Source organism: Gossypium arboreum, chromosome 1 (genome assembly GCF_025698485.1).
Source record: "Gossypium arboreum isolate Shixiya-1 chromosome 1, ASM2569848v2, whole genome shotgun sequence".
NCBI lineage: Eukaryota > Viridiplantae > Streptophyta > Magnoliopsida > Malvales > Malvaceae > Gossypium > Gossypium arboreum.
This window is the reverse complement of record NC_069070.1, coordinates 122646047-122671664: the sequence shown is the minus strand read 5'-3', so window position 1 is coordinate 122671664 and position 25618 is coordinate 122646047. Positions and strand designations below refer to the sequence as shown.

General features: G+C 29.9%; 3 protein-coding genes and 1 pseudogene across 4 annotated transcripts; 3 read left to right on the top strand and 1 right to left on the bottom strand.

Moving 5' to 3' along the window:
- Nucleotides 1-1125: 1125 nt before the first annotated feature.
- On the bottom strand, nucleotides 1126-7766 carry LOC108482314 (protein DETOXIFICATION 33-like). Its single transcript, XM_017785438.2, has 7 exons — nucleotides 7528-7766; nucleotides 6001-6542; nucleotides 5817-5903; nucleotides 4127-4183; nucleotides 3402-3640; nucleotides 2200-2405; nucleotides 1126-1279 (listed from the first exon to the last, which is right to left on the bottom strand). The coding sequence occupies exons 1-7, from the start codon at nucleotides 7753-7755 to the stop codon at nucleotides 1193-1195; spliced, it is 1446 nt and encodes a 481-aa protein (XP_017640927.2). The 5' UTR covers nucleotides 7756-7766; the 3' UTR covers nucleotides 1126-1192.
- A 5605-nt stretch (nucleotides 7767-13371) lies between these two features.
- On the top strand, nucleotides 13372-16704 carry LOC108482248 (polyol transporter 5-like). 2 transcript variants are annotated; one of them, XM_053032018.1, is made up of 3 exons: nucleotides 13372-13627; nucleotides 14751-15061; nucleotides 15260-16704. In XM_053032018.1, exons 1-3 carry the CDS (start codon nucleotides 13468-13470, stop codon nucleotides 16361-16363), a joined length of 1575 nt encoding a protein of 524 aa, XP_052887978.1. In that variant the 5' UTR covers nucleotides 13372-13467; the 3' UTR covers nucleotides 16364-16704. The 2 variants fall into 2 exon arrangements, with proteins under 2 accessions (XP_052887978.1, XP_017640855.1); XM_017785366.2 differs by having other exon boundaries at nucleotides 14751-15097.
- A 528-nt stretch (nucleotides 16705-17232) lies between these two features.
- Nucleotides 17233-20631, top strand: LOC108482209 (polyol transporter 5-like). Its single transcript, XM_053032015.1, is given in 4 exon segments — nucleotides 17233-17486; nucleotides 18453-18672; nucleotides 18674-18770; nucleotides 19405-20631. Coding segments are annotated over 4 exon segments (1605 nt in total). The 5' UTR covers nucleotides 17233-17326; the 3' UTR covers nucleotides 20533-20631.
- Nucleotides 20632-23069: 2438 nt separating this feature from the next.
- LOC108482282 (polyol transporter 5-like) lies at nucleotides 23070-25192 on the top strand (annotated as a pseudogene).
- Nucleotides 25193-25618: the final 426 nt, after the last annotated feature.

Sequence of the window (25618 nt, the reverse complement as noted above, 5' to 3'; positions counted from 1 at the left end):
TTATCAACATAATAAGGAAAATAATGTAATTTTATAATATAAAGAAATGTTAAAATGAAAATTTTGATTAGGCTCGTAAATTATTTGATTTGAATATTAAGGTGTTCGAATTTAACTTTATCAATAATTATAATTACTCAAATTCAATTCAATAATTATCGAATCAAATTGAACATTTTTTTCAAACTTAAAAGGTTGCAAACACCTATATATCATTCACACCGTAAATGCAATAAAAGTTAATTTATTAAATAGGTTTTATTTTCTTTGTTTCATGAAAAGTTTTTATAATATAGGCGTAATAATTTATTTGGCCCTTAAACTTTTTAAAAAAATTATTTTAGCTTTTTTATTTTTTTCTTCTTTTAGCTCTAAAATTTACTTTACTTATCAAATCATCAAAAATAATGAAAAAGTTAACATTGCTAACATACAAGTGAATTATCACATGGATGCCATAAATAATTAATTAATTTTTAATTTAAATATATAATTATTTTAAAAATAAAATATGTAAAAACATTTTTATTTTTATTTTTTATTTTTAAAAGAAATAATTAATTGCTAATAGGCATACACGTTGCTACGTAGATGCCATGTCAACAAAGTTAATTAATGACTTTTTCATCCATTTTAAGTGATTTGACAAACAATATAAATTTAAAAACTAAAAGAGGTAAAAATAAATAGAAAGCAAAATGACTCTCTTTTTTAATGTTGGAGGATCAAATAAATCATTATGCCTATAATATATTATTTTCAAATTTTCTACATAATAATTTAAAAAAATAAGAGGTCAAAATTTTTCCCAATATAGGAAATCAATATATATGTTAAACAATAAAAATATTTTTATTTGTATTTGTATTTAAATATAAAATTTTAATTTTTATTTTTATTATTTATAAAAATAAAATGGATCGAATTAGTTAGATTAAAAATATAATAAACCCATGCTCGACTTATAAGTTGTATCACCGATTCATGAGCATCTCTAATCAAAAAATTTTTTTGCGGAGTTCATTTATTTATTCAAACTAATCCAAAAATCCAAATTATTGTTCATTTAATATTAAAATAAAAATATTTTATATTAATACATATATTTTATAATTAAATAAAAAATCCAAACAAAAAAAGCATTTTGAAATTATTAAACAATTGTTTCAACCAATAGTATTTGGTAATGGACTTAGCCAGCAGAATTAGATTCCAACGAAATGTTTGGAGTCTCAGTCGGTCCACCCCACGTTCTTAATCGCTCTTCTGCTTGCACCGCCTGCATCATTTTATTAAATTACATTAATTCAATTAGTATTGTATCCATGGATGTTCTATTTCTTTTATTAAGCCTAATATGTACTGATATTAAATTATTTCAATGTAACGTTTTCGGTCTATCCATAGTTTTAATATTTAATATACATCACATATACATGCAATTATACCTCGGTTACATATATATTTATACATTTACATGCAAATAAAAATTTAAATTTTTAAATGTAATGAATGAAAGTAGTTAAGATAAAAGTGTTAAAATGATTTAAAATGTTATATCAATAAATACAAGTTGAAATAAATCTAAAGCTTTAAACACACGAAATGATAGAAAAATATTGAAATTTTGATCGAAACAAAACTTAAATTACTTAGTATCAATTTAAAACAAAAACTATAAGTATGGACTACCGTGTGAATTATCCTATGAATTTGCATCTATGATGTAAAATAAAAAAATTTACATTAGGCGCTGAAATAAAATTTAAAAAAAAAGTATAAATGAATTATAAATTTTAGGGAGGGTTAAAAAAAATTAACTAATGAGGCCCAAGCCCTTTGCATGCCCCTTAACTTCTTCTCCCCTCGGTGTTAAACTCGTGTTTTGAAGTTTTTGAAGGGAGGCTAAAGGCCCCTTTGGATGGACGGAACTCTTTTTGAAGAAGTTCTCGAAGTGTCTTTGTCTCTCGAGCTCTTATCAGAGTCGAGAGACAAAACTTTGGCTTGACGTGGAGTTGGTCTGCTCTAGACGAATGACATTTCAATAACTTTCTTTGAAGGAGTCAACCTCCCGTCAACAAAAATATTTTACACTTATACATCTTTCGATAAATTAATGATTCGTATAACATAAACCTCAAAACACTGATGTACCCATATTATATTCATGTTACTTTTCTGTGTTATGATTTGGTTTACCTCTTTTCGCCAAGTGGCTCGGAGCATTACAAAGAGTAGGATGGTGGTTTGAAGGACGGTTCCGATCAGCATACCGAACCAAATCCCTTGCACCCTCAGCTTAAATTTGAAACCTAGCAAAGCTCCTCCCGGAATTCCAAGTAGATAATAGCAAGTAATGTTGATTAACCCAACATATGCTTGCCATCCTGCCCCTACTGCCACTCCTATACAACCAACAAAATTTAAAACAATAGTTAATTTCTTTTTTATTTTCAATTATCATAGTTTTTATGTCGGGTTGCTCGGATGTAAATATCATATATGGGTATGCATTATGAATTTTTCACATATTTCGATAATTTTTTGTTGTTCTTATATATAAAATACATCAAACACAAGTGTTTGCGTGTAGATTATAAAAAAAGAAGAAGATAAAAGTATTTATCAGACCCTATTATAAAAATCAGATTAAATTAATTTGTAAAAATGATGAAAGTAAGAATGTGGTGATTATATTGATTGTAGAAAAGAAAAACAATAGGTCAATTAACTTACATATTTAGTATAAATCGACTTAACATTAATTTTTGGTCAATTAAGTTTGTTAACCGATTTAAAATGAATATATTATGATAAAAATTATTAAAATAATAAATATATTAATATATTCAACTGATTTAACCGACTTATATATTAATAAAAATATAAATATATTTGAACTATCTTAAAAATATTTAATATTAAGTTGGTCGGTTCAATTATTAAATTCAATAATCATTAACCGTCTAACATGACCAAATAAATCAATCCTACAATTAATGAGAAAAGATTATATAAAATTGTGATTCCACTTTATTCTTATCATTTTTAATGGGAGAATAATAAATCAGATTTTTTTCCTGATTTTTAACTTTTTTCCCCATAAAAATTTAAATTCAACTAAAAATACTAAAAATCAAGAGGAGAAATCTAATTTGTTAGAAAATAATAAGAATAACGTAAAATTACAGTTTCATGCAATCTCTTCTCACAATTAATTTGGAATGATTTTGACTTTTATATACATGAATATTTGACTTTCAAGGACTCTAAATACCTCAAATAATGCTCATGTTTGATATATATATAGATATATATTCGTAGCAAACACATACCAATCCAATGCTCATATGCAAATTCAAATATCGTAGCTAAAAGTAAATCAGATTGCAATACTTTACCATGCAGAACAGGTAAAATGCTATTGAGGAAGATTGTTGCTGCAAGAAAATACCCAAGCTTCGACGCCGCCTTTATAACCAGCTGTTTGTCGGTGAACAACTTCGGAAAATCATGTTTGGTTGCTAGAATAATGGCCATGAAAATAACTCCGACTGCCAAAGATGTTAACACGACCACCACGATCGAGAATTTCGCGGCTTTTGGACGTCCAGCTCCGAGTTCGTTGGACACCCGAACACTGAAAGAAAATAAGCACATAATTATAAGCCAAATCATGGGGATAAGAGATAATGTTGTGAAAGTACTATAAAGATCTCTGTACGTGTTATTAAATTGCATTTTGTTCTATCTACTCAAATAAATAGACAAATTAGTCATTATACATTAAAACAAAAAGAAAATTTGTCTAATCTGTTAAAAAATTCATCTAATTATATTGTTAAAAATTGGTGTGACTAATGGAATTACCAAACAGTAACACGTGACGTGCCACATGTACCTCATGCTGATATACATGGATAAGTTTTACTAGTAGAAATAGATAAAATTTGAAATAGAAGAACCAATTTACTATATGATTCAATGCATAATGATTAATTAATCTATTTTTTAAATAAAAAAAAAAAAAGTAAAATACAATTCGACTCTTAACATAAGAACATTCATAATATTTTTATCAATATAATGTTAAAACCCTGTTGTATATGTAGGTTAAGCAACAAACCTTGCTGCTATGTTGAAACCCAATGTAACCATTGATGTCCAAAGTTGCAAGTTCAAGCTGCAAAAATTGACAACCCAAATTAATAAAGAAAAGTATATTAAAAGTATATTCATTATAGTGGCACTATTTTGATAACAGGACGGGCTGGATTTTTGTTTATCTCAATTTTATAAAGTTAAACTAAATATGATTAAGTTTTGTAAAATTTAAAGAATCCTAGCTAAAATGTATAAAGAATAGTAATGAAATTAGAAGAGAAACTATTTTATCAAAGATATGGAATAAGATGGATTTTATTATCACCTCTATTTGATTAGATTTGTGAAGAGATTGATTTTGGATTGAGTAAATTTAGATTGGGTCAATTTATATTTTAAAATTTTCAAGTAGTTTTGGGTTTAGGTTATTTTAATTTCAAATATTTTAAGATTCAAGTTAATTGGTCTAAGTTATTTAGTCGAACTGTTTTGAGTTTGAGTTATTTTGAGTTTAAATCAAGGATATTTGATTCATTAACTTTTCTAAGCTCAAATTAGATTAGGTTGAATTTCAATTCGAATTAGTCGAGTTGAAATTTCGGATTAAAATTAAAAACAACATACTTAAATTTTAAGATAAAAACCTAATTTGTATTGCTCTAAATTAGAAATATTTATGAATTGACTCGACTAGAAATTTGGTTAAAAAAATTCCAAACCCAAAACTAGGCTCACCTAGCCCAAATGGCTCATTTTATGCCAAAATAGTAAAAAAAATATTTTATTATTATTTCTAAACAATGAAACAAGTAAGATTATGCCTAGTTAAAAAATATAAACATGGGTCTATTCCAAAGTCGGATTCATGAACACATTAACTTCAAATATTTTTTAAAATTTGACTATAATTTCTAGTCCTTAAAACTTGATAATTTAGGTTCACTTTAGTATTTATATTCTTTTTTTAATCCACTTTATCGATTTTTATTCTGAAACTTGAAAAATATAAAAGTTTGATAATGTAGTATAATCTTAGAGTGCTAAATTTAGTATTTTAATAATCGAACCAATGGTTGAATAGGTCAAATTATCGGTTCTCAATTCAACCAGTTCCATTGGTTTGACCTTTGGACCAACAATAATTAAATAATTAATTAAAATATCGTAAAAATCTAAAAAAAATGTTAAACATGTCCAACCTTTTCAACTATCTAGTTTTGTCCTTATTTTTTATTTTTACCAACGTCAAGTAGTTTTCGAGACAATCGGTTCAACCCCTTTATTTGGACTATTATATTTATCAGTTCTCGGTCTATTCAATCGGGTCATGTTCTAGTAACACTAACCATATCTTTAAATCTCGACAAAATTCAAGTTGAGGGACTAAAATAGATTTAATTGTCAAGTTCAATGACCAAAGTGGACAAAAAAGAAAGTACAAGTACTAAAATAGACCTAGTTAACAAGTTTAAAGGCCAAAAGTTATATTATCCCTTTTAAAAAAAGGGTTAATATGTAGTTTACCTTTGAACTTGTTTAAAAGTATCTAGCAAGTACTTTTTTTAAACCTAATTACTACCTAAATCCATATTCCGTCACTCAAATTAATACATCTACATTAACCTATTAATTTGTGCTTAGACATCACTAACATAAATTAAAATGATTTAAGAAGTCTTCTAAAACTACGTACTAGAAAATGACAAACTAACCAGATTGAAATGGAATCTACAGCAAGTGTAGGATCTTTTAAATACCCCACCATCAGAATAATTGCCGTAAAATACCATAGCTCCAAGCTGCAATCATTCATCAAAAATGTCATTTTTCTTACCAAACTTATATATATATATATATACACTTATGTATGTACGTATGTATAAGCGGAGAACTCACCATAACATTACAGCAGATGCAAGCGATAATTTAACAAAACCCCACAATGATTTAAACGCCAACAATGAAAGACCCGTCCATGAATCTGGAAAAAACCCAGCAACCACGTAAATCACCATTGCTATAACTTGAAGCCACCATGAAATATTGCCGGCCATGGCTGCACCGAGTAAACCAAACTCAAGCTTTGTTACCAAAGCCCAATTCAACAAAACATGACAACCCAAGCCGATAATTGATATTATTGTCATAACCCAGACTTTGGTTTGGGATTGAAGGAACTTTTGAATTGGAAAATTCATGGCGTAAGCGAAGAATTGAGGGATCACCATCTTGCAATATTTTCCGGCCAGTTCTGATATGGCTTTGTCTTGTCGGAGTAGATTTAGTATCGGTGTGGCGAGGAGGTAACATGGTGTTAGACATAAAGCGGTTATTCCGGTAATGATCCATGATCGTTGGAGGTAGATTCCGAGCATGTTGTGTTGGCCGGCGCCGACGGCTTGACCGCATAGTGTCTCGAGTGCACTTCCCATTCCTAACTAAAAATGGAGAAAGATCGGTTTAGATTCGAGTTTTGTTCTTCCGATTCTTTATTTTTGAAATGTTTGTGTCGGAAAATTGTTTTCAGCACATTTCGGACATAAGAACGAAGATATGTCTCCGAAGATTCGACTCACTTCAACTAAAAGTAATGGAAGCTTCCTATATCTAGAGGTGTACATAGTGGAGTGGCTAGATTCATTTGATCCGCTTTGGATCAAAATTAAGCTCATGTAAATGTTTTTTTGAATTAAATTGATCTGTCCTCAAAATAAATAAATTATTAAAAATCAGAATAAATAATAATAAAATCTCGTTTTCGTATCAATTAGTTTTTTTATGACTCTCAGGACCGATATCTCGACCACTTTTCAATTCAATTCATCAGTCTAATCTAGTTCAAACAATATTGATTTATACTTTTCAACTTCGAGCTAGTCTTGATTGGCTACTTCTACGACTCTACATTTTTTTATACGTTAAAATATGACATAGGTTCTTTACTCTTCATGAATTTAGAATTTAGCCCCTCTACTTTTTCAAATTTTAAAATTCGGACCCAATCATTAACATTGTTAATTTTTTTGTTAAATTTATTGGCGTGACATTTTAAAATTTAAAAAGAAAAAAATTCACTTTATAGCAAAGTAACTAAAAAATGACGTTATAATGAATATAATTTAATAAAATAATTTTAATAGGGTTAACAGTTGGACTGTATTTTGAAATATGAAAAAGTAGAGAAACTAAATTCTTAAAAATAAAAAAGTATAAGGATTAAATTCTAAATTTATGAACAGCACAAGGACTTACGGCAAATTTTAACTTTTTTTATATTGTTGATTAGAGTTCTAAGACTATAGTATCCATCTTTAATGAATATTCAGACGTAGAAAAACTGAGAAAAAGAAGTGAAAAAAACCATGTTGAACACAAAATTTTGATTGAAATCTGTTTGATATTCATATATATATATATACTCACCATGATACCGAAAACGAAGCCCTCGATCACGTTCGTTGTTATGGTGACCGCAGCGAGTTCGAGCTCGCCCAAATGACCGGCAAAGGCGACGGTGACGAAACCGATAGAGAACTGAGAGACCGATACCAAAATCGCAGGGCCTGCAATCGCCCACATCTTCTTTGATTCACCCCATATGGCATTTTGCTTTACTTCCGATGGCTTTTCTTCTACTTCCAGTGAAGCCATTTTCCCTTTCTCAAATCAAATTATGTGCATTACATACATATATACAGCATGCAATAAACAAGTTGGTAGTTAGGGACCAAACCATAAATATTTTATGGGTAAATTACAGTAGAGGTCACCCATATACAAAAAGATACAAAATGGTCATCCAACTACTTAATTGAATAATTGAGAGACCATTTTATAACTTTTTATGGCCCGAGTAACCAAAAAAGGAAAAAAAACCATAGTTGAGTGATCATTTTGCAACTTTTCATAGTTCGGTGACTACTAATGTAGTTTACCCTTATTTTATTGGGAGTCGAGGTAAAAAATATAAATTCAATTGGCCAAAGCTAAAAGTTTAAGGCTTGATATATCATTTGGTACCCGAGTTTGACATTTTTCCCTAATGTGGTACTTGTATTATTTTTTTATCTAAATTGGTACTTGTATTTGACAATGTTACATATTTTAATACCCAAAGGTAACACTATTAACTTTTAATGTTTAATTTCGGGTTTAAAGTTGATTTGATGAAAGTTAACTGTTAGTATTATTAAATTTAAATTTTTGCGATTTTGTTAATAGAATATATTCAGTGTTAATTGTTAATTTATTTAATTTTGTGTTCAATCTATCAAATGTAGTCCGATGTATATGATTTAATTCAGTTTTAAGGTTTATTTGATGAAAGTTAATTGCTATTATAATTAGCTAACTATGAAATTTTCATCAAATCAACTTTAACACCCGAATTAAACACTTAAAAGTTAACATTGTTACCTTCAAGTACCAAAATGTATAAATTTTGTCCAATACTGGTACCACATTAAAGAAGTGTCAAACTCATGTACCAAAATGCATATTAAACCAAAATTTAATGTTAAAAATGCAAAATTTGAATTACAAATTTCTAGGAGGGGTCAAAAATGAAATTTCACCGTTTTATCCAAGGTGCCAAATCCAAAGCCTCTAGTCCCTTTGGATTGGCCCTTTATCTATCCTATTTTACCGACTGTTTTCGGACATGGCGTATGAGATATGATCGGTCAAATTTGATCTTGGTCCTTCTTATTATACTTAAATTTGATTTTAGTCTTTATACTTTAATTTGATATTATTGGTTTTTCTTCTTTTATAATATCAGTTGTCGGTTCAAATCATTAATTATTTTGATTAAAACATTATGATAAATATTCTTTTGGGAATCGAGGTAAAAATATAAATTCAACTGGCTGAAGCTAAAAATTTAATGTTAAAATTCAAAATCTGAATTACAAATTTTCAGGAGGGGTCAAAAATGAAATTTCACCATTTTATGTATCGTACCAAATCCAAAGCTTCTAGCTCCCTTGGGTTGGCCCTTTCTCTATCCTATTTTTTGTTTGACCTGTTTTGGGACGTGGGGTATGAGATATAATCAGTCAAATTACGGTCTTGGTCCTTCTTATTGTACTAAAATTTGATATTTAGTCTTTATAATTTATTTTGATATAATTTAATCTTTTTACTTTTATAATATTGTTAGTTAGTTCAAATCATTAACTATTCCAGTTAAAACATTACGATAAATATTTTATTGGGAATCAAGGTAAATATATATATTCAACTGACCAAAGCTAAAAATTTGATGTTAAAAGGCAAAACTTAAATTATAAATTTTTAAAAGGGGCCAAAAATGAAATTTCACTATTTTATCCTGGTGCCAAATCCAAAGCCAGTAGCCCCTTTGGGTTGGTCCTTTCTCTATACTGTTTTTGTTTGACCTATTTCTAGGCATTGTTCACAGTTTTAACTATTTAAACTAATTAATGACATTATAAAATTAAAAATATCAAATTAAAATATAAAGATTAAATCATCGGTTCAAGTATTGTAAAAGTGTAAAAACCTCAATTTAACCGATACAATACTCCAAAAACCTTACAAGTACAATAAAAAAAGTAACACACCGGAATCAAATACTTGCACTCGAGTTCGAGTATCGTAACCGGTAGAAATGGCTTACCAACAAAAAAATGAGGACTAATTTGCAAAAAAAAAAGAAGAAGAAGAATTCCATGGTTGCTTCAAATGTATAATAAGAAAGGTTTATTTATTAATGGTTTTAGGTTTCAAGAAAGCGATTTATAACTTCAGGGTTTTCTTCATTTGAGGACTTAGTGTTTTAATGTTTGATTTTTGCATTAGTTTCTTTTGAAGCAAACTTGTAAAATAAAGTGCTAACTACAATTATATTCGTATATTAAATTATAATCATAATTAATATAACTGTGTAACTACGATTATAATCAAATTATTACATGCACAAATATTTGGATTTAAGACCGGAATAAATATGAATGGGATCACATGTGGTGAGACTTTGCATTTCTAGAGAAAAGCTCGAGTTCAAATATTGGAGATAATGTTATTAGGAGGGGCACCACGAGTTGCAAAAAAATTAATCTTTATAGACCTATGAAAAAAAAAACCCGATAACCTACCATATAAAGTTACAAGGACTTCGATGCTCTTTAAACAAAATCTTGAATTTGGTTTTGTGGATGTAAAAAAACAACAATGAATAAGATTTGTGCCCTGTTTATTTAAGAGTTCGACTCGAAACTCGAAGCTTAGTATGATAGTTAACTACAAAAATATTTTAGATAAAAAAATCATAATAAAAAAATTTAAGGTCTTCTTATAAAATTTCAAATATAAGTATGACTTAATGAGAGTATAATATAAATTAAATACATGAAAAAAGTCTCTTTGCTAATACTTAAAAGATAATTTTTTTAATTTCACATTGAAATACATGAAAGCAAAAAAGATATCGGTAATCACATTTTCATTTCGATTTCTTCCCGATATTAGTAAAAGTGCTATAAACACTTTTGTACTAGAAATCTGATTGTGTTTTGTCTCATTTATGCAAAAAAAGAGTAAATTAATTTTTGTACATTAGATCAAAAAATAAATGGGTCAATTTTATTAAAAATTTCATCTATTTTTAATGTTAAAAGCTAAATTGCTCTTTAATCTATTTTATTACTTAGGAGTTGTGCGAGATGAAAGTCCCATGCACGGTTTTGAATGAGAGAAAGAAGTGAAGAATCCTCTTTTCGACTTAGACTCTCTCACTCTAGTCGTTGCTTTTCTTTCTGTTACTTCGAAAGTAGCTATTTCAACTTCAACCACTTGAATTTTCGATATTTTTTTTTATTTCTCATCAAACGAATGACATCTTCTTATGAAATTCCTAACTATTCTTATAAAGATTAATTTACTCATTTTTAAAATAACAAAATATAATATAATTATTAATACAAAGAGGTCCATAATATTTTTACCCAATATTCTATAAAAGCTAAGACCATAATTTGATGAGACGTTGTTTTCGTAATAACAATGGCGACTTTCTTGTATTAAGTTGTGAACTTTGTATCTCCTCCACAGATCCTACCAGAATAACTGTCTCAATCAACAATTCATTAGTTGAGAAATCAAATCATTAAATTATTGGGTTAAAATATCTTTTCAATCCTTTTACTTTTACAAAAATTGATATTTAATCCTTGTACTTAAAAAGTTTAAAAATTAAGTTCAATCATTAACATTATTAATGTTTGGATTAATATCCATCTATAAGTAAAAGAACATACCTTATACTCAAGTTGATATGACTATCATTGTCGAAGATTGGACACAAAAGTTATTTAAATTTTAGTTTGTAAATTTGTGTCGTTCAAAGTTTTATGAAAAAAATTAAATTGTAAAAGATAAAGGAAACGAGAGCTTTGGATTTGTGCACACGACATTAATTTTAACAGTCTGGTGACTTAACAAAAATATTCAAATAATTCAATGACTATTTTGTAATTTTTTAAATTAAGGACTAAAACATAAATTTACTATTCAACTTGGATTTGGATTAGATTTAAAAATCAAATTTAAAATTTTAATTTTATTAATTAAATAATAATATGTATATAAAAATAGAAGTGTGTGGTGGGGAAAATGACAAATATTTGAGTTTGGCAATTCAAAGAGATCTTTTTGCAGAGCCATAATTATTGGCAGTGAAGCAAATTTCAAAGGCACGTGAATTGGACTAAGTAAAGGACGCAAATTTTACTACTCAAAGTATGTGACTTTTGGCATTTTACGTACAAATACTGTATATTTAGATATAAAGATAATATTAAATTTAGTCTTTAATGTTTATATTTTATCAATTTATTTTATTTTAAAAAAATTAAATTTAAAGAGTTGCATTATTTTTAATAAAATATTGATATAAACGTTAAAATTTTAAACTTGACAATATTAATTTTTAAAATAAAATTTTAAATTATTACTTGTCATTTGAATTATTACATCAATATCGTTAAAAATTAATATTTTAATTAATATTTATATTAAAAATTTATTTAATTTATTTAAAAATTTAATGGTAAAATTTATCTTTAAAAAATAAATATAAAATTAACAAAAATATCAATATCGAGGACTAAATTTGACACTAACATCGTTCATTTCGGTCCAAATTGAATCTCCATAATCCGGCAAGTCATTCTCTCTACACTTCACTTTACCTCCTCCGTCATAAGCACGCCCTTCATCGCTCGCACTTGTACTCATACTTGTGTTAATAATTAATTGACCTTAACTTGTAAAATGAATATTTAATCAATTAAACGACGTCAACTGTATCAAAGAGTGAGGCCCATACTTGACAGATTGGGCTGTATTTGTTGACTATTTGAGTCCCTCGTTAACTTGCTTGACATAAAATCAAAAAGAAAAAAAGGGTTAAATTGCAATGGTAGTCACTCAACTATTATTAAATTTATTTTATCACTTAACTATGAAAAGTTACAAAATAGTCAACTTACTATTCAACTTTTTTTTTATCACCGGCTGTTAAATTACTAGCGAAACATAACTTAGTAGCTTTTAAAATTGGTATAATAGGAACTTTAACACTCAACATTTTCACATTATGTAATTTAGTCTTTTTTGTAATTTTACTTTTTTTTGTGACATTGAAGGTTAATTTTAAAATAACGAGAAAAAGATTAAATTTATTATCTTGAATTTTTGGTATATTTTCGATCAAATTTAGCTGATAATTTTTTTTAACTTTTAAAGTGAAATAGTCACACAGAAAAGCAAAACTACAAAAAAGACAAAATTATATAATGTGTAAACGTTGAGAGTTAGACTTTTTTAGAATCAAAACAAAATTGATACAATGTATAAATGTTGAGGGTTAAAGTTGTTATTATGTCAATTTAAAATAAAGTCACAGCTAGTCTTCTAGTGACAAAAAAATAAAATTAAATAGTTCAGTTACTATTTTGTAACTTTTAATAATTAGATGATTGCAAATTGACTTTTCAAGGAATAAAATATTCAGATTTCGTTTGGTAGAAAATTATAAATTTGCTCTTTTGTCCTATATTAAAATTAAAATTTACAGTGACCAAAACATAAATTTACTAATAATTTAATGACTTTAGTTGTAATTTACCCTCCTATAAATTTCGTAACAATTTTGTATTTTATTTCATCATATAGTATGGTCCACCTTGATGTTAACCTTTTTTTTGTTCTATATTAAGCAAAGCTTTTTTTATGTTACAACAATGGCTTCTTCAAAGCAAGCATAGTAGAGATTAATGGATGCCACCATAGCTCAAAAGAAAAAATCACAGCAGTTCTAGCAAAAAAAGAAAAAAAAACATGTCTGGGTTTGAAGCAGACAACAATGGCGTCTCCATTTCAGTTGCAGCTGACCACAAAACTGTTGCAGATTTTGAGGTTTCGAAGAAACCTAAAAGGAACAAGTTTGCTTTTGCTTGTTCCATTCTTGCTTCTTTAGCTTCTATCTTGCTTGGATATGGTGAGTTCTTTTTTTTTTTTTGGGATCCTCCATTAATGTCTGGTTTTAAAGCTTTTATCACCTTTGTTGGAAAGAAAAATGAAGAGTTTTCATTTGTGTGAGTGTTTTTTTTTTCTGGTTTAATTTTACTTTCAGTCTCTGTGCTTTTTAGACTTTTGAAATTTAGTCCCATTGTGTTTTAATTCAAGGAATTCAATCTTTGGTCTAATTTTAAATTTCATCCCTGTACCAAATGTGAGAAGCAAATATGTTTGAACTAGGTTGGACCGATCGGTTGGACTAATTAGACCAAGAATCGATTGGGTACCAATCTAGAGAAAGTTATTAGATTGGTTAAACTGGGTAATTGAATTAGATTTTTTTAATGGTTTATTTAATTAAACCGGTCAGACTGTTGGATCGACATACAGGTGGCATGACCAGTTTGACCACCAATCCGATTCTGAAAACCTTTGTGAGAAGTTAATTAATTCCTCTACTTTAAACTTGTTAGAATTTGGTCATTTTACTTTATGAAAATTGAGGAATTAGTCAAATTGTTGATAAACAAATTGATAATTTGTTGCATATAAATTACTGAAGGTCAAATGTTTAACAAAAAAATTTAACCGTTATCATTTTGGATTAAATTTTCAATTTCCATAAAATATAAAGGTCAAACTATGATAAGTTAAACAAAGGGATTAATTTATCTATTTTTATAAAGTAGGGGATCAAATTTAGAAATAAACCATTTTTTACCATGTGATTTAAAAACTACGCATAATGTCAAACTTGGCCCCAATATTTATATTTTTTTCAATTTAGCCATTATTCTTTTTTAGTTAAATTTAATCCTTAAATTTTTAAAAATGGTCAAATTGGTTTTTTACAGAAATGTTGATTAACACATTCATTTTTTTAATGATGTCCATGTGACAACTCACACGACAATTTAAATACACTTTAATGCTAACATAACACTATTTATCTTATATGTCATACCAACAAATAATTTTAAAATACAAAAAAATATTTAGAATTAAAGTAATTATAAAAAATTGCATTTTTTTAGAAAATAGCATGAAATCTACCATATTTTAAATTTTAATTATTTTGTTTATATATCTATTTTTTTTCATAGATATCGGAGTGATGAGTGGGGCTATTATTTATATAAAAGATGATCTGAAAATCAGCGACGTTCAAGTTGAAATCCTCGTCGGAATTCTAAACTTGTATTGTCTTATTGGAGCATACGCCGCCGGTAGAACCTCTGATTGGATAGGTCGTCGTTACACCATTATCATCGCAGCCGCCATCTTCTTTGTAGGAGCTTTGCTCATGGGGTTCGCCACGAACTACGCTTTCCTCATGGTCGGTCGTTTCGTCGCTGGAATCGGCGTCGGTTTTGCCTTACTGATTGCTCCGGTATACACCGCCGAAGTCTCTCCGGTATCCTCTCGTGGCTTTCTCAACTCATTCCCCGAGGTCTCATATCCTTTGAATTTTTATTTAGTTATTTTCATTTTTTATATAAATGGGATTCGAATTAATTTTAAAAATTCTAATTAATTTGCGAATTAATTGAATTTTTAGTATAATTGAATAAACTTAATACTATATTCTAATGTAATTTCCCCTTTTGTGAAGGTTTTTATTAATATTGGTTTATTGTTGGGGTACGTTTCCAACTATGCATTTTCGAAGCTACGACTCGACTTAGGATGGCGGGTAATGCTTGGCGCCGGTGCTATTCCATCGGTTTTCTTGGCTATTGGGATTCTTACAATGCCTGAGTCACCTCGTTGGCTGATTATGCAAGGTCGATTAGGTGAAGCTAAGACTGTTCTCGACAAAACTTCAGACACCAAAGAAGAAGCCCGTGGTCGACTTAGTGACATCAAAGCTGCAGCCGGAATCCCAGAAGATTGCATCGATGACTTTGTCCAGGTCCAAAAGCAGACCCATGGCGAAGGTGTATGGAAAGAATTATTTTTACACCCTACACCAGTTGTTAAACACGTGTTGATTTGCACCGTTGGGATCCATTTCTTCCAACAAGCTATAGGCTTAGACTCTGTCGTATTATATAGTCCTAGGATCTTTGAAAAAGCTGGGATCACATCGTCAGACCATAAGCTACTTGCCACTGTGGCCGTTGGACTTTCCAAGACGATCTTCATCTTAGTGGCGACATTTTTACTTGACAAAATCGGGCGACGTCCGTTGCTCCTCATCAGTTCTGGTGGCATGGTCGTTATATTGGTTACACTCGGATTTTCATTAACGATCATTGGCCATTCAGACAACAAAATAACTTGGGCTATCGGATTGTGCATCACCATGGTTTTATCTTCTGTGGCAGTTTTCTCGATAGGGATGGGACCCATTGCGTGGGTGTATAGCACGGAGATCTTCCCCTTAAGGCTACGCGCTCAGGGAGCGAGTATAGGAGTGGCGGTTAACAGGGTGACCAGTGGTGTAATCTCGATGAGTTTTATTTCATTATACGAAGCTATTACCATCGGCGGAGCATTTTTCTTATACGCCGGGGTTGCGTTGGTGGCGTTTTTCTTTTTCTTCACTTTCTTACCAGAGACTCAAGGGAAAACACTTGAGGAAATGGAAGGGCTTTTTGGTAAATTGGTGGGATGGAGGGAGGAGGCTCAAAAGTTGAAGAGAAAAAGGAATATGAATGAAGCTAACCATCAGATCCAGTTAGGCAATAATTTAGCTACAGATCGCCAATGTTAGGAAATAAATTGTAGCTTATGAATTAACTTCGCTCAATCCAATCACTCTAAATCAACAAATTATTTTATGATCCTTATCACCATATACATAATTTTGGTAATTTTTATCTTAAATCCTAAAATATCGAGGAATAGCAAGATTTGGGATTTAATGTTAGGGTTTGAGGTTTAGGGTTTAAAATTCTAGGTTGTGTATCTAAGGTTCAAGGTTTTAGATTATGGATTCCATGAAATATTAGGTAAAATTATGCAATTGGCCACTGTAATTTGTGTAAGTTGTAGATTTAGTCTCTGTATTTTAATTTGATTAGTTTTAGTTATTCTACTTTTCGAATTCTGAAATTTTAGTCCTAAGGTAGTAGTTAAATTTATTCGGTTAAATTCTACTATTAGTCTTATACTATCTTTAAAGTTGTAGGCTTAGTCCACTTGAATTTTAGAAGTTTGGTCTTGATGCAAATGATAATCGTTAAGTCCATTAACTAGTTTTTTTGTGAACAATACGTGAAAACAATAAGCTGGCATGATATTTCAAATGGAACAATATGTCTGCCGCATCAAATTTTGAAAATAATAGAGCTTAGCTTAAAGAATTTAATAGCTACCATTTAGTTAAGACTAAAATTTTAAAATTCAAAAAATAAATAAACCGAAAATGACCGAATTAAAGTATACAAATTAAATCCACAACTTTTACATAATGCAGGGACAAATAACAAAATTTAACCTAAATATTATGACTACAATTATGAAAAAGGAAGAAAATAAATAAATAAATTTAAGATAACATGGAAGAGTGGACAGTGCTCCATAGAGTATATATGGTCCACCTTGATGTTAACTCCTTTTTTGTTCTATTTAAAGACAACAATGGCTTCTTCAAAATTAGCAAACTTGACGGAGATTCATGGCTGCCACCATAGCTTGAATCTCTAATACTTACAACATTAAAGAAAAAAAAAACATGTATAGGTTTGAAGCAGACAACCATGGCGTCTCCATTTCAGTTGCAGGCGACAATAAAACTCTTGCAGATTTTGAGGTTTTGAAGAAACCTAAAAGGAACAAGTTCGCTTTTGCTTGTGCCATTCTTGCTTCATTAGCTTCTATCTTGCTTGGATATGGTGAGTTGTTTTCTTTTTTCCTCCGGGTAGACTAACACCCAATTATTACGTTTTGGTCACTTAACTTCAAAAAATTACAAAATGGTTATTGAATTATTCAGAAGTTATTAAATATTTTTTAAAAAAAAGCAAGTCTAGCTAGCAAGCTCCAAATGATGATTCAACGGTCGGCACGGTGGATCAATACCCATGTACAAATAAAAGAACATACCTTAGATTCAATTCGATTACAGTAAGTGGAAAGAAATGATTTTTTTTTTCAGTTTGATTTTATTCTCACCCCCTATACTTTTTAGTCCTTGAAATTTAGTCTCTTTGCCTTTAATTTCAAAATTTCAATCCTTAGTCTGAATCTAAATTTCATTCCTATACCAAAGATCGAGAAGTTTAGATCATATACTTTAATTTGTTAAAATTTGATCATATGAAAATTAAGAAATTAATGAAATTATTCATAAACACACCCACTTGAACAATTACTACTTTTTGCTAATTTGTTGAGTATAAATGATTTTTTTGTTAATTTCTACGGTTGATTTGTAGGTCAACGATTTAATAAAAATGTCTAACAACATTGGACAAACTTTTATTTTTGTAAAGTATAAGGATAAAATTATTACAAAATTAAAGTAATGGATCATGTTCTCAATTTTCATAAAGTAGTGGGGTTAAATTCATAAATAAACCTTAATCTTTTACTATGTCTAATTTAAAAATTAAAATTTCATTTCATAATAATGTTAATAAACTTCCGTTGGATTTTAAATATTTAATATTTAAAATCTAATTAATAAAACATATTTAAATTTAACAAAAATCACTTGAAAATGTTATTAAATTGACTTTAATTTCTAAATCAGATAATTTGAGGGATTAAATTTCTAAAATTGAAAGTAGAGGGACTAAATTTTATAGTAAAAAAGTACAGGGACTGATGGTATAATTAGACTCTTTCTTTTTGCATAGATATTGGGGTGATGAGTGGGGCTATTCTTTACATAAAAGACGACCTGAAAATTAGCGACGTTCAAGTTGAAATCCTCGTCGGAATTCTAAACTTGTATTGTCTCATCGGAGCATACGTCGCCGGTAGGACTTCCGACTGGATAGGTCGCCGTTACACCATCGTCGTGGCCGCCGCCATCTTCTTTGTGGGAGCTTTGCTCATGGGGTTCGCAACGAACTACCGGAATTGGCGTCGGCTTTGCCTTATTGATTGCTCCGGTGTACACCGCCGAAGTATCTCCAGCTTCTGCTCGTGGCTTTCTCAACTCATTCCCTGAGGTCCTATATCCACTAAATTTTTTTTAATTTTTATATTTATATTATTTTACTATAAAATTATAATTAATAGGAACATTTAAAAAAAAACAAATTAACTCCTTTTAAAATTTTTGCACTTAATTGAACCATTGATTAATAAAATTGACTAAATAAATCTTTGTCCGTATTTTTAACAGCAATGTTTATGACCATTAATAAATCGTACATCAACATTGATCCATGACGTGACAATGCCACATCATCCTTGATTGTTGATTGTCAATGTCAATGAAATGACTTATTTAATCAATTTTGTTATTGATTTTTTTGAAAAATTTTCAAGACTTATAATAACATCAAACCTAATAAATATGTAATTAATTGAAAATTAAGGATAATCGAATCAACCCAAACTGAATTTAATGGGTTTGAATTTGCTCGGTTCATTAGTTTTTAAAAAAAATTAAAATTAATATTTTTCATTAATTTAAATAGAAAATATTTTTTTTATTTCTTTAAATAATGAATTAAATGAAAGAATAATTTAGTTTGGTTTGAATAATTCAATGGAACTCAAGAACTATGATTACGTGACAGTGACAAGGAATATTAAATGAGTGAAATGTGATGTATTTGTCGAACTTTTCTTTTGAAGGTTTTCATTAATGCTGGTTTATTGTTGGGGTATGTTTCCAACTATACATTTTCGAAGCTGCGAGCTGACTTAGGGTGGCGGGTAATGCTTGGTGCCGGCGCTATTCTGTCAGTTTTCTTGGCTATTGGGGTTCTTGCAATGCCTGAGTCACCTCGTTGGCTGATTATGCAAGGTCGATTAGGTGAAGCTAAGATAGTTCTCGACAAAACTTCAGATACCAAAGAAGAAGCTCGTGGTCGACTCAGTGACATCAAAGCTGCCGCCGGAATACCAGAAGATTGCACCGATGACATTGTCCAAGTCCAAAAGCAAACCCACGGCGAAGGTGTGTGGAGAGAATTAATTTTACACCCCACACCAGCTGTTAGGCACGTGTTGATTTGCGCCATTGGGATCCATTTCTTCCAACAAGCGATAGGCTTAGAGTCTGTTGTTTTGTACAGTCCAAGGATTTTTGAAAAAGCTGGGATCACATCGTCAGATCATAAGCTACTTGCCACCATGGCCGTTGGATTTTCCAAGACAACCTTTATCTTAGTGGCCACATTTTTACTAGACAAAATTGGACGACGTCCTTTGCTCCTCATCAGTTCTGGTGGCATGGTCGTTATATTGGCTACACTAGGGCTTTCATTAACCGTCATTGGTCATTCAGAAAAGAAACAAACTTGGGCTGTCGGATTGTGCATCACCATGGTTTTATCTTCTGTGGCAGTTTTCTCGATAGGGATGGGACCTATTACGTGGGTTTATAGCACAGAGATATTCCCATTGAGGCTACGTGCACAAGGAGCAAGTTTAGGAGTGGCGGTTAATAGGGTGATGAGTGGTGTAATCTCTATGAGTTTTATTTCATTGTACAAAGCTATTACCATTGGTGGAGCATTTTTCTTATACTCCGGAGTTGCGTTGGTGGCATTTTTCTTTTTCTTCACTTTCTTGCCGGAAACTCAAGGGAAAACGCTTGAGGAAATGGAAGGGCTTTTTGGTAAATTTGTCGGATGGAGAGAAGAGACTAAAAAGATGAAGATGAAGAGGAAGAGGAATGAAGCTAACGATGACGAAATAGGTAACGATCAAATCCAATTAGGGAAAATATATCACTTCCCTACCCATTTTAGGCAATAAATACATCAACATAGTGTGAAAATTTATGTAAGAAACATTTTTATTTTAAAATTTATATTGAAAATAATTGAATTTTTTTAGAAAAATAGTAAAATTAAAGGTTTATGATTCATTGAGTGATAGAGTATAGTAGAGACCCAGTGGCCATGGCCCCCACTAAAATGGTAAAATTTTAATTTAAGCCTTTTATAATTTATAAAATTTTAAATTAGTAATAGTAAAATTACACTTTGGCTCCAAAAAATTGATAAAATTTAATTTAATCTTTAAAAATTATAAAGATATAGACTATTAAAATGATGAAATTTTATTTTTACTATCATAAAAATATACAATGACATTTTCATCCTTAAGGTTGTATGAAATGATTAAACCCAAACAACCTCGACGAGGAGTGAATTAAGAACCATCCGCAAACTAATTTGACGAATGATCAATCACGGGCCACTAGACAACCAACCACATATCTCACCCTACTAAGATATAAATATAGAATACATTTAAATTTTAAATCTCAACAATAATCAATCTTATAGTCTTTTCTCTCTCTCTCTATATATATTATAATTTATTAATATACACAAATAAAGGGCTAAATACTACAAACATATATGTATATGATTGTTAATCTTGTGTATAGGATATATATCAAAATATTGGATTATTGCAAAATTTATTCAAATTATCATATATATAACTTATATATAATTTTACAATATATTTCCAAAAATGCCCTTCAAGCTCCAATAATTGAGGGGCAAAAAGTAAGGATTTTCATTTGCATTAGAGGTGTGATAAAGGGATAAAGATGTCTTAGACAATGCATGAGATATGCAAAAAAGATGGGACAATTATGAAGCTAGCATGTGATGTTTTTGTCCCATAGTCTCTCTCCTTTGAAACAAAACATGAATGTGTGTGGTCTAAATTGATTCTTTTTTTATTGATAAGATAAATTGATGTGTTTTTTTAATTATTGACTGCATCAGGATTTGGTGGGGGACCTGTTTATTATTATTATTATTATTATTATTAAAATGGGTCCTCTACCTATGATTTTTTGGTAAAATTTTAGTTTTAGTCCTTTTAGTATGTCCAAATTTGTGATTTGCTCCTTATATTTTAATTTAACTTAATTTGGTTCTTTTGTTTATATAATATCATTTGGTTATTCCAAATAAATCACATCAGTTAATTATTTCAATTAAAATCAATTATGATGCTAGAAAATTTTAAGAAGGAATAAGATAAATAAGATTCTAAAATTTTAGGGGAATAATAAAAAATTATTAAAAGAATTTAAATTTAATTCTTAATTGTTTAGAGGATAAAATGCAAAATTTTCATTAATCAAAGGGTTAAAATGACTTAAAGTAAATAATTAATTATTGTTAAGGACTTGAATTACATTATCATGTTTTACCAATGGCCAAGACCTTTATTTATCCCTAGCGATTTAAAGAGAAAAAAACCTATTCCAACATAAAGAAAGGTAACAAATTAACCGGAATAGTTAATCGTGTTAGCTGTTGTGATGAACTATAAAATTATAAAAGTAGATAAATCAAATCATACCAAATTAAAGTAATACAAAATTTGAACATAATTGAAGGATCAAAACATAATTTCATCAAGGTTTATATTGCATTGAATACAAGTCAACAAAATACGACAACAATGTCCAAAATTGACGTAACCTTTGCTTTTTTGTTTTAATTTCTAATAATAATAATAATAATAATAATAATAAAGTTGACTAAATTATTAGTAAATTTATATTTTGATTATTTAATTTTAAAACTTACAAAATTATTATTGGATAATTTGAAAGTTTTCATTTTTCCACCTATGATTTTTATATTAAATTTTAGTTTTAATCCTTTTGCTGTGCCTAAATTTTTTATTTAGTCCTTATATCTTAATTTAACTTAATTCGGGTTGTTTTATTTATATAATTAGTTAGTTCAAGTAAATAATACAATTAATTATTTCAGTTCAAATCAATGATAATGCCAGAAATTTTTAAGGAATATCGAGATGAAAATATAAAATTTTAGGGAAAAACTCGACAAAAATTGTTAAAAGAACTTGAATTCTAAATATTTTGGTGTGACCAAACATATAAAAATTTCTATTAATCAAAAGGTTGTAAGGACTTAAATTGATAATTAATTATTGTCAAGGGACTAAACAATATCCCATTTTACCAAGGACCTAAGGCCTTATCCCCTATCTTCATCACTATAAAAATATTTAAATTTTTCTTAAAAACACTAATTCCAACACAAATAAAAAGGACATCAACATTTTAATGGGGATAATGAATGGTATTATCTGTTTTGATCAATAATCGACATTATAAAAATAGACAAATTAAATTATATTAAATTAAAATATGAAGATTGAATCCAAAATTTTAAGATAGTTGAAGGACCAAAATATAGTTTGACCATGGTTTATATTACATTGCATACAAGTCAACAAAATGCGACAGTTATGTCCAAATTTGATGTTTGTAATAATAATTAATTTGGCCTTTTTATTAATTAAAAAAAAACAAATTCCAAAACTTTGGAGATAATATTCTTTTGTCTTGCAGAGATGACAAAAATGGCTGGTTTAGGACCCGAAAACGGTGGCGTTTCAATTCAGCAAGCAGCTTTTGTAAAGAAACCAAAGAAGAAGATGTTTGCTTTTGCTTGTGCTGTAATGGCTTCGTTAACTTCCATGTTACTCGGTTATGGTAAATAAATTAAGTTCCATTTTTAAAGCTTTTTTGGGGTACTTTTTCAGTGACGATTTTGGGCTAAATTCATATTTATACCTATATAGATATAGGTGTGATGAGTGGAGCTATAATGTTCATAAAGAAGGATTTGAAAATCAACGGCGTTCAGATTGAAATCCTGGTCGGCGTACTCAACTTGTATTGCTTAGTTGGTTCAATCATGGCCGGAAAAATAGCCGATTGGATTGGTCGTCGGTACACCATCGCGTTGGCCAACGTTATTATCTTCGCGGGTTCTCTATTCATGGGCTTTTCTGTCAACTACGCTTTCCTTATGGTCGGTCGTTTCGTTGCCGGTATCGGCGTCGGCTTTGCCCTTATGAGTGCCGTTCTTTATACCGCCGAAATCTCCCCGGCTTCTTCCCGGGGTTTCCTCACTTCATTCCCTGAGGTAATTTGTTTGGCTTTTTATGTATTGCAGGGAATAAATAAAATAAATCCTAAATACATCAATTTATTCTTTGTAGTATTAAAATAATCAAAATTTATATTTATATAAAATATATTAAAAGTTATTTCCAATTTCAAAAAATAAAAACTCTTGTTAAATATTAAATGATAATTTTAAATAGTAAACATTAAATTTATTTCAATTTACGTTATTTATTCTTTTTAATAAATTAATTTATTTAATAATAGAGGATTAATTTAATTATGTACTTATAGTACAGGTACCTCCAAGTAAATTCACTTTTTTCCTTTTTCTTTGTGAATGAGATTGTAAATGTAAGAGTTTTGATATTTGTAGGTGTGTATTAATAGTGGGATATTGTTGGGATATGTTTCGAACTATGCGTTTTCGAAGCTTCCGATTAAGATCGGATGGCGGTTAATGCTCGGCGTTGGAGCCATCCCATCGATTTTCTTGGCATTTGCAGTTTTAGCAATGCCGGAGTCGCCGCGTTGGTTGGTCATGCAAGGTTAATTGGATGAAGCCAAGGTTGTGCTTGATAAAACTTTAGACACCAAAGAAGAAGCTCAACTTCGACTTGATGACATCAAAGAAGCCGCCAAAATCCCCCAAGATTCCACCACCGGCAACGTCATCCCAAAACAAACAAACGGAGAAGGGGTTTGGAGAGAATTACTATTACACCCCACACCCGCTGTTAAGCACGTCTTGATTTGTGCCATCGGGATTCATTTCTTCCAACAATCATCCGGGATATCCGGCGTTGTTTTGTACAGTCCGAGGATTTTTGAGAAAGCCGGGATCACATCATCAGATGGTAAGCTACTCGCAAACATAGCCATCGGGTTTTCCAAGACAATCTTCGTCTTGGTGGCAACGCTCTTACTTGACAAAATCGGTCGTCGTGTTTTGCTCTTAAGCAGCGTTGAAGGCATGGTAGTGTCGCTAGCGACACTCGGGTTTTCCCTAACAATCGCCGACCATTCAGAGACAAAACTAACGTGGGCCATTATCTTGTGTATGACGATGGTTTTAGCTTTCGTCTCATTTTTTGCGATCGGAATGGGGCCGATAACCAATGTTTACATGTCGGAGATCTTTCCGTTGAGGCTACGTGCACAAGGGGTGAGTATGGGAGTGGCGGTGAATAGGGTGGTGAGCGGGATCATCTCAATGACATTTATTTCCTTGTACAAAGCTATCACTATCGGCGGTGCTTTTTTCTTATTTGCTGGCATCGCCACCGTTGGATGGGTGTTTTTCTATGTGTGTATGCCTGAGACGCGTGGGAAAACACTCGAAGAAATTGAATGTCTTTTTGGTAAATTGGTTTGTTGGAAGGAGGCATCTAAGAAAATGAATGATGTTACCATTGAAGGATAAGATATTGCTAAATTATTGCTCACTTTGTCCTTAATGATTGGCTCTAATGGAATTGCAGTAAATTTCATGGCAAAGAATACTCCTTATAAGTGGATTATTCTCTATTATTGACGGTAAGTACTTTTGGTTTTGACCAAAAAATTATTAATTTTGGATAAAATACGTCATAGATTCCTATACTCTTCATAAAATTTTAATTTAGACTATATTTTATTTTTTAAATTAATCCTCTATTTTTCAGATTAATTTTGGTTAAAATATTTATAGATCTTTGTACTCTTCACAAATTTAGAATTTACTGTTTGTACATTTATTTCTAGTCTCTACTTTTCAAATTTTAAAATTCAGATCCAATTGTTAACATCTCATTAATTTTTTCATTAAATTTATTGGTTTTAAAAATAAAAAAAATATTCATTTGATAACCATGGGATATTATAGGATATTATTATGGATATTATCTTTTAGCAATTTGACTCCTACGTAACTAATACTGTATAGAT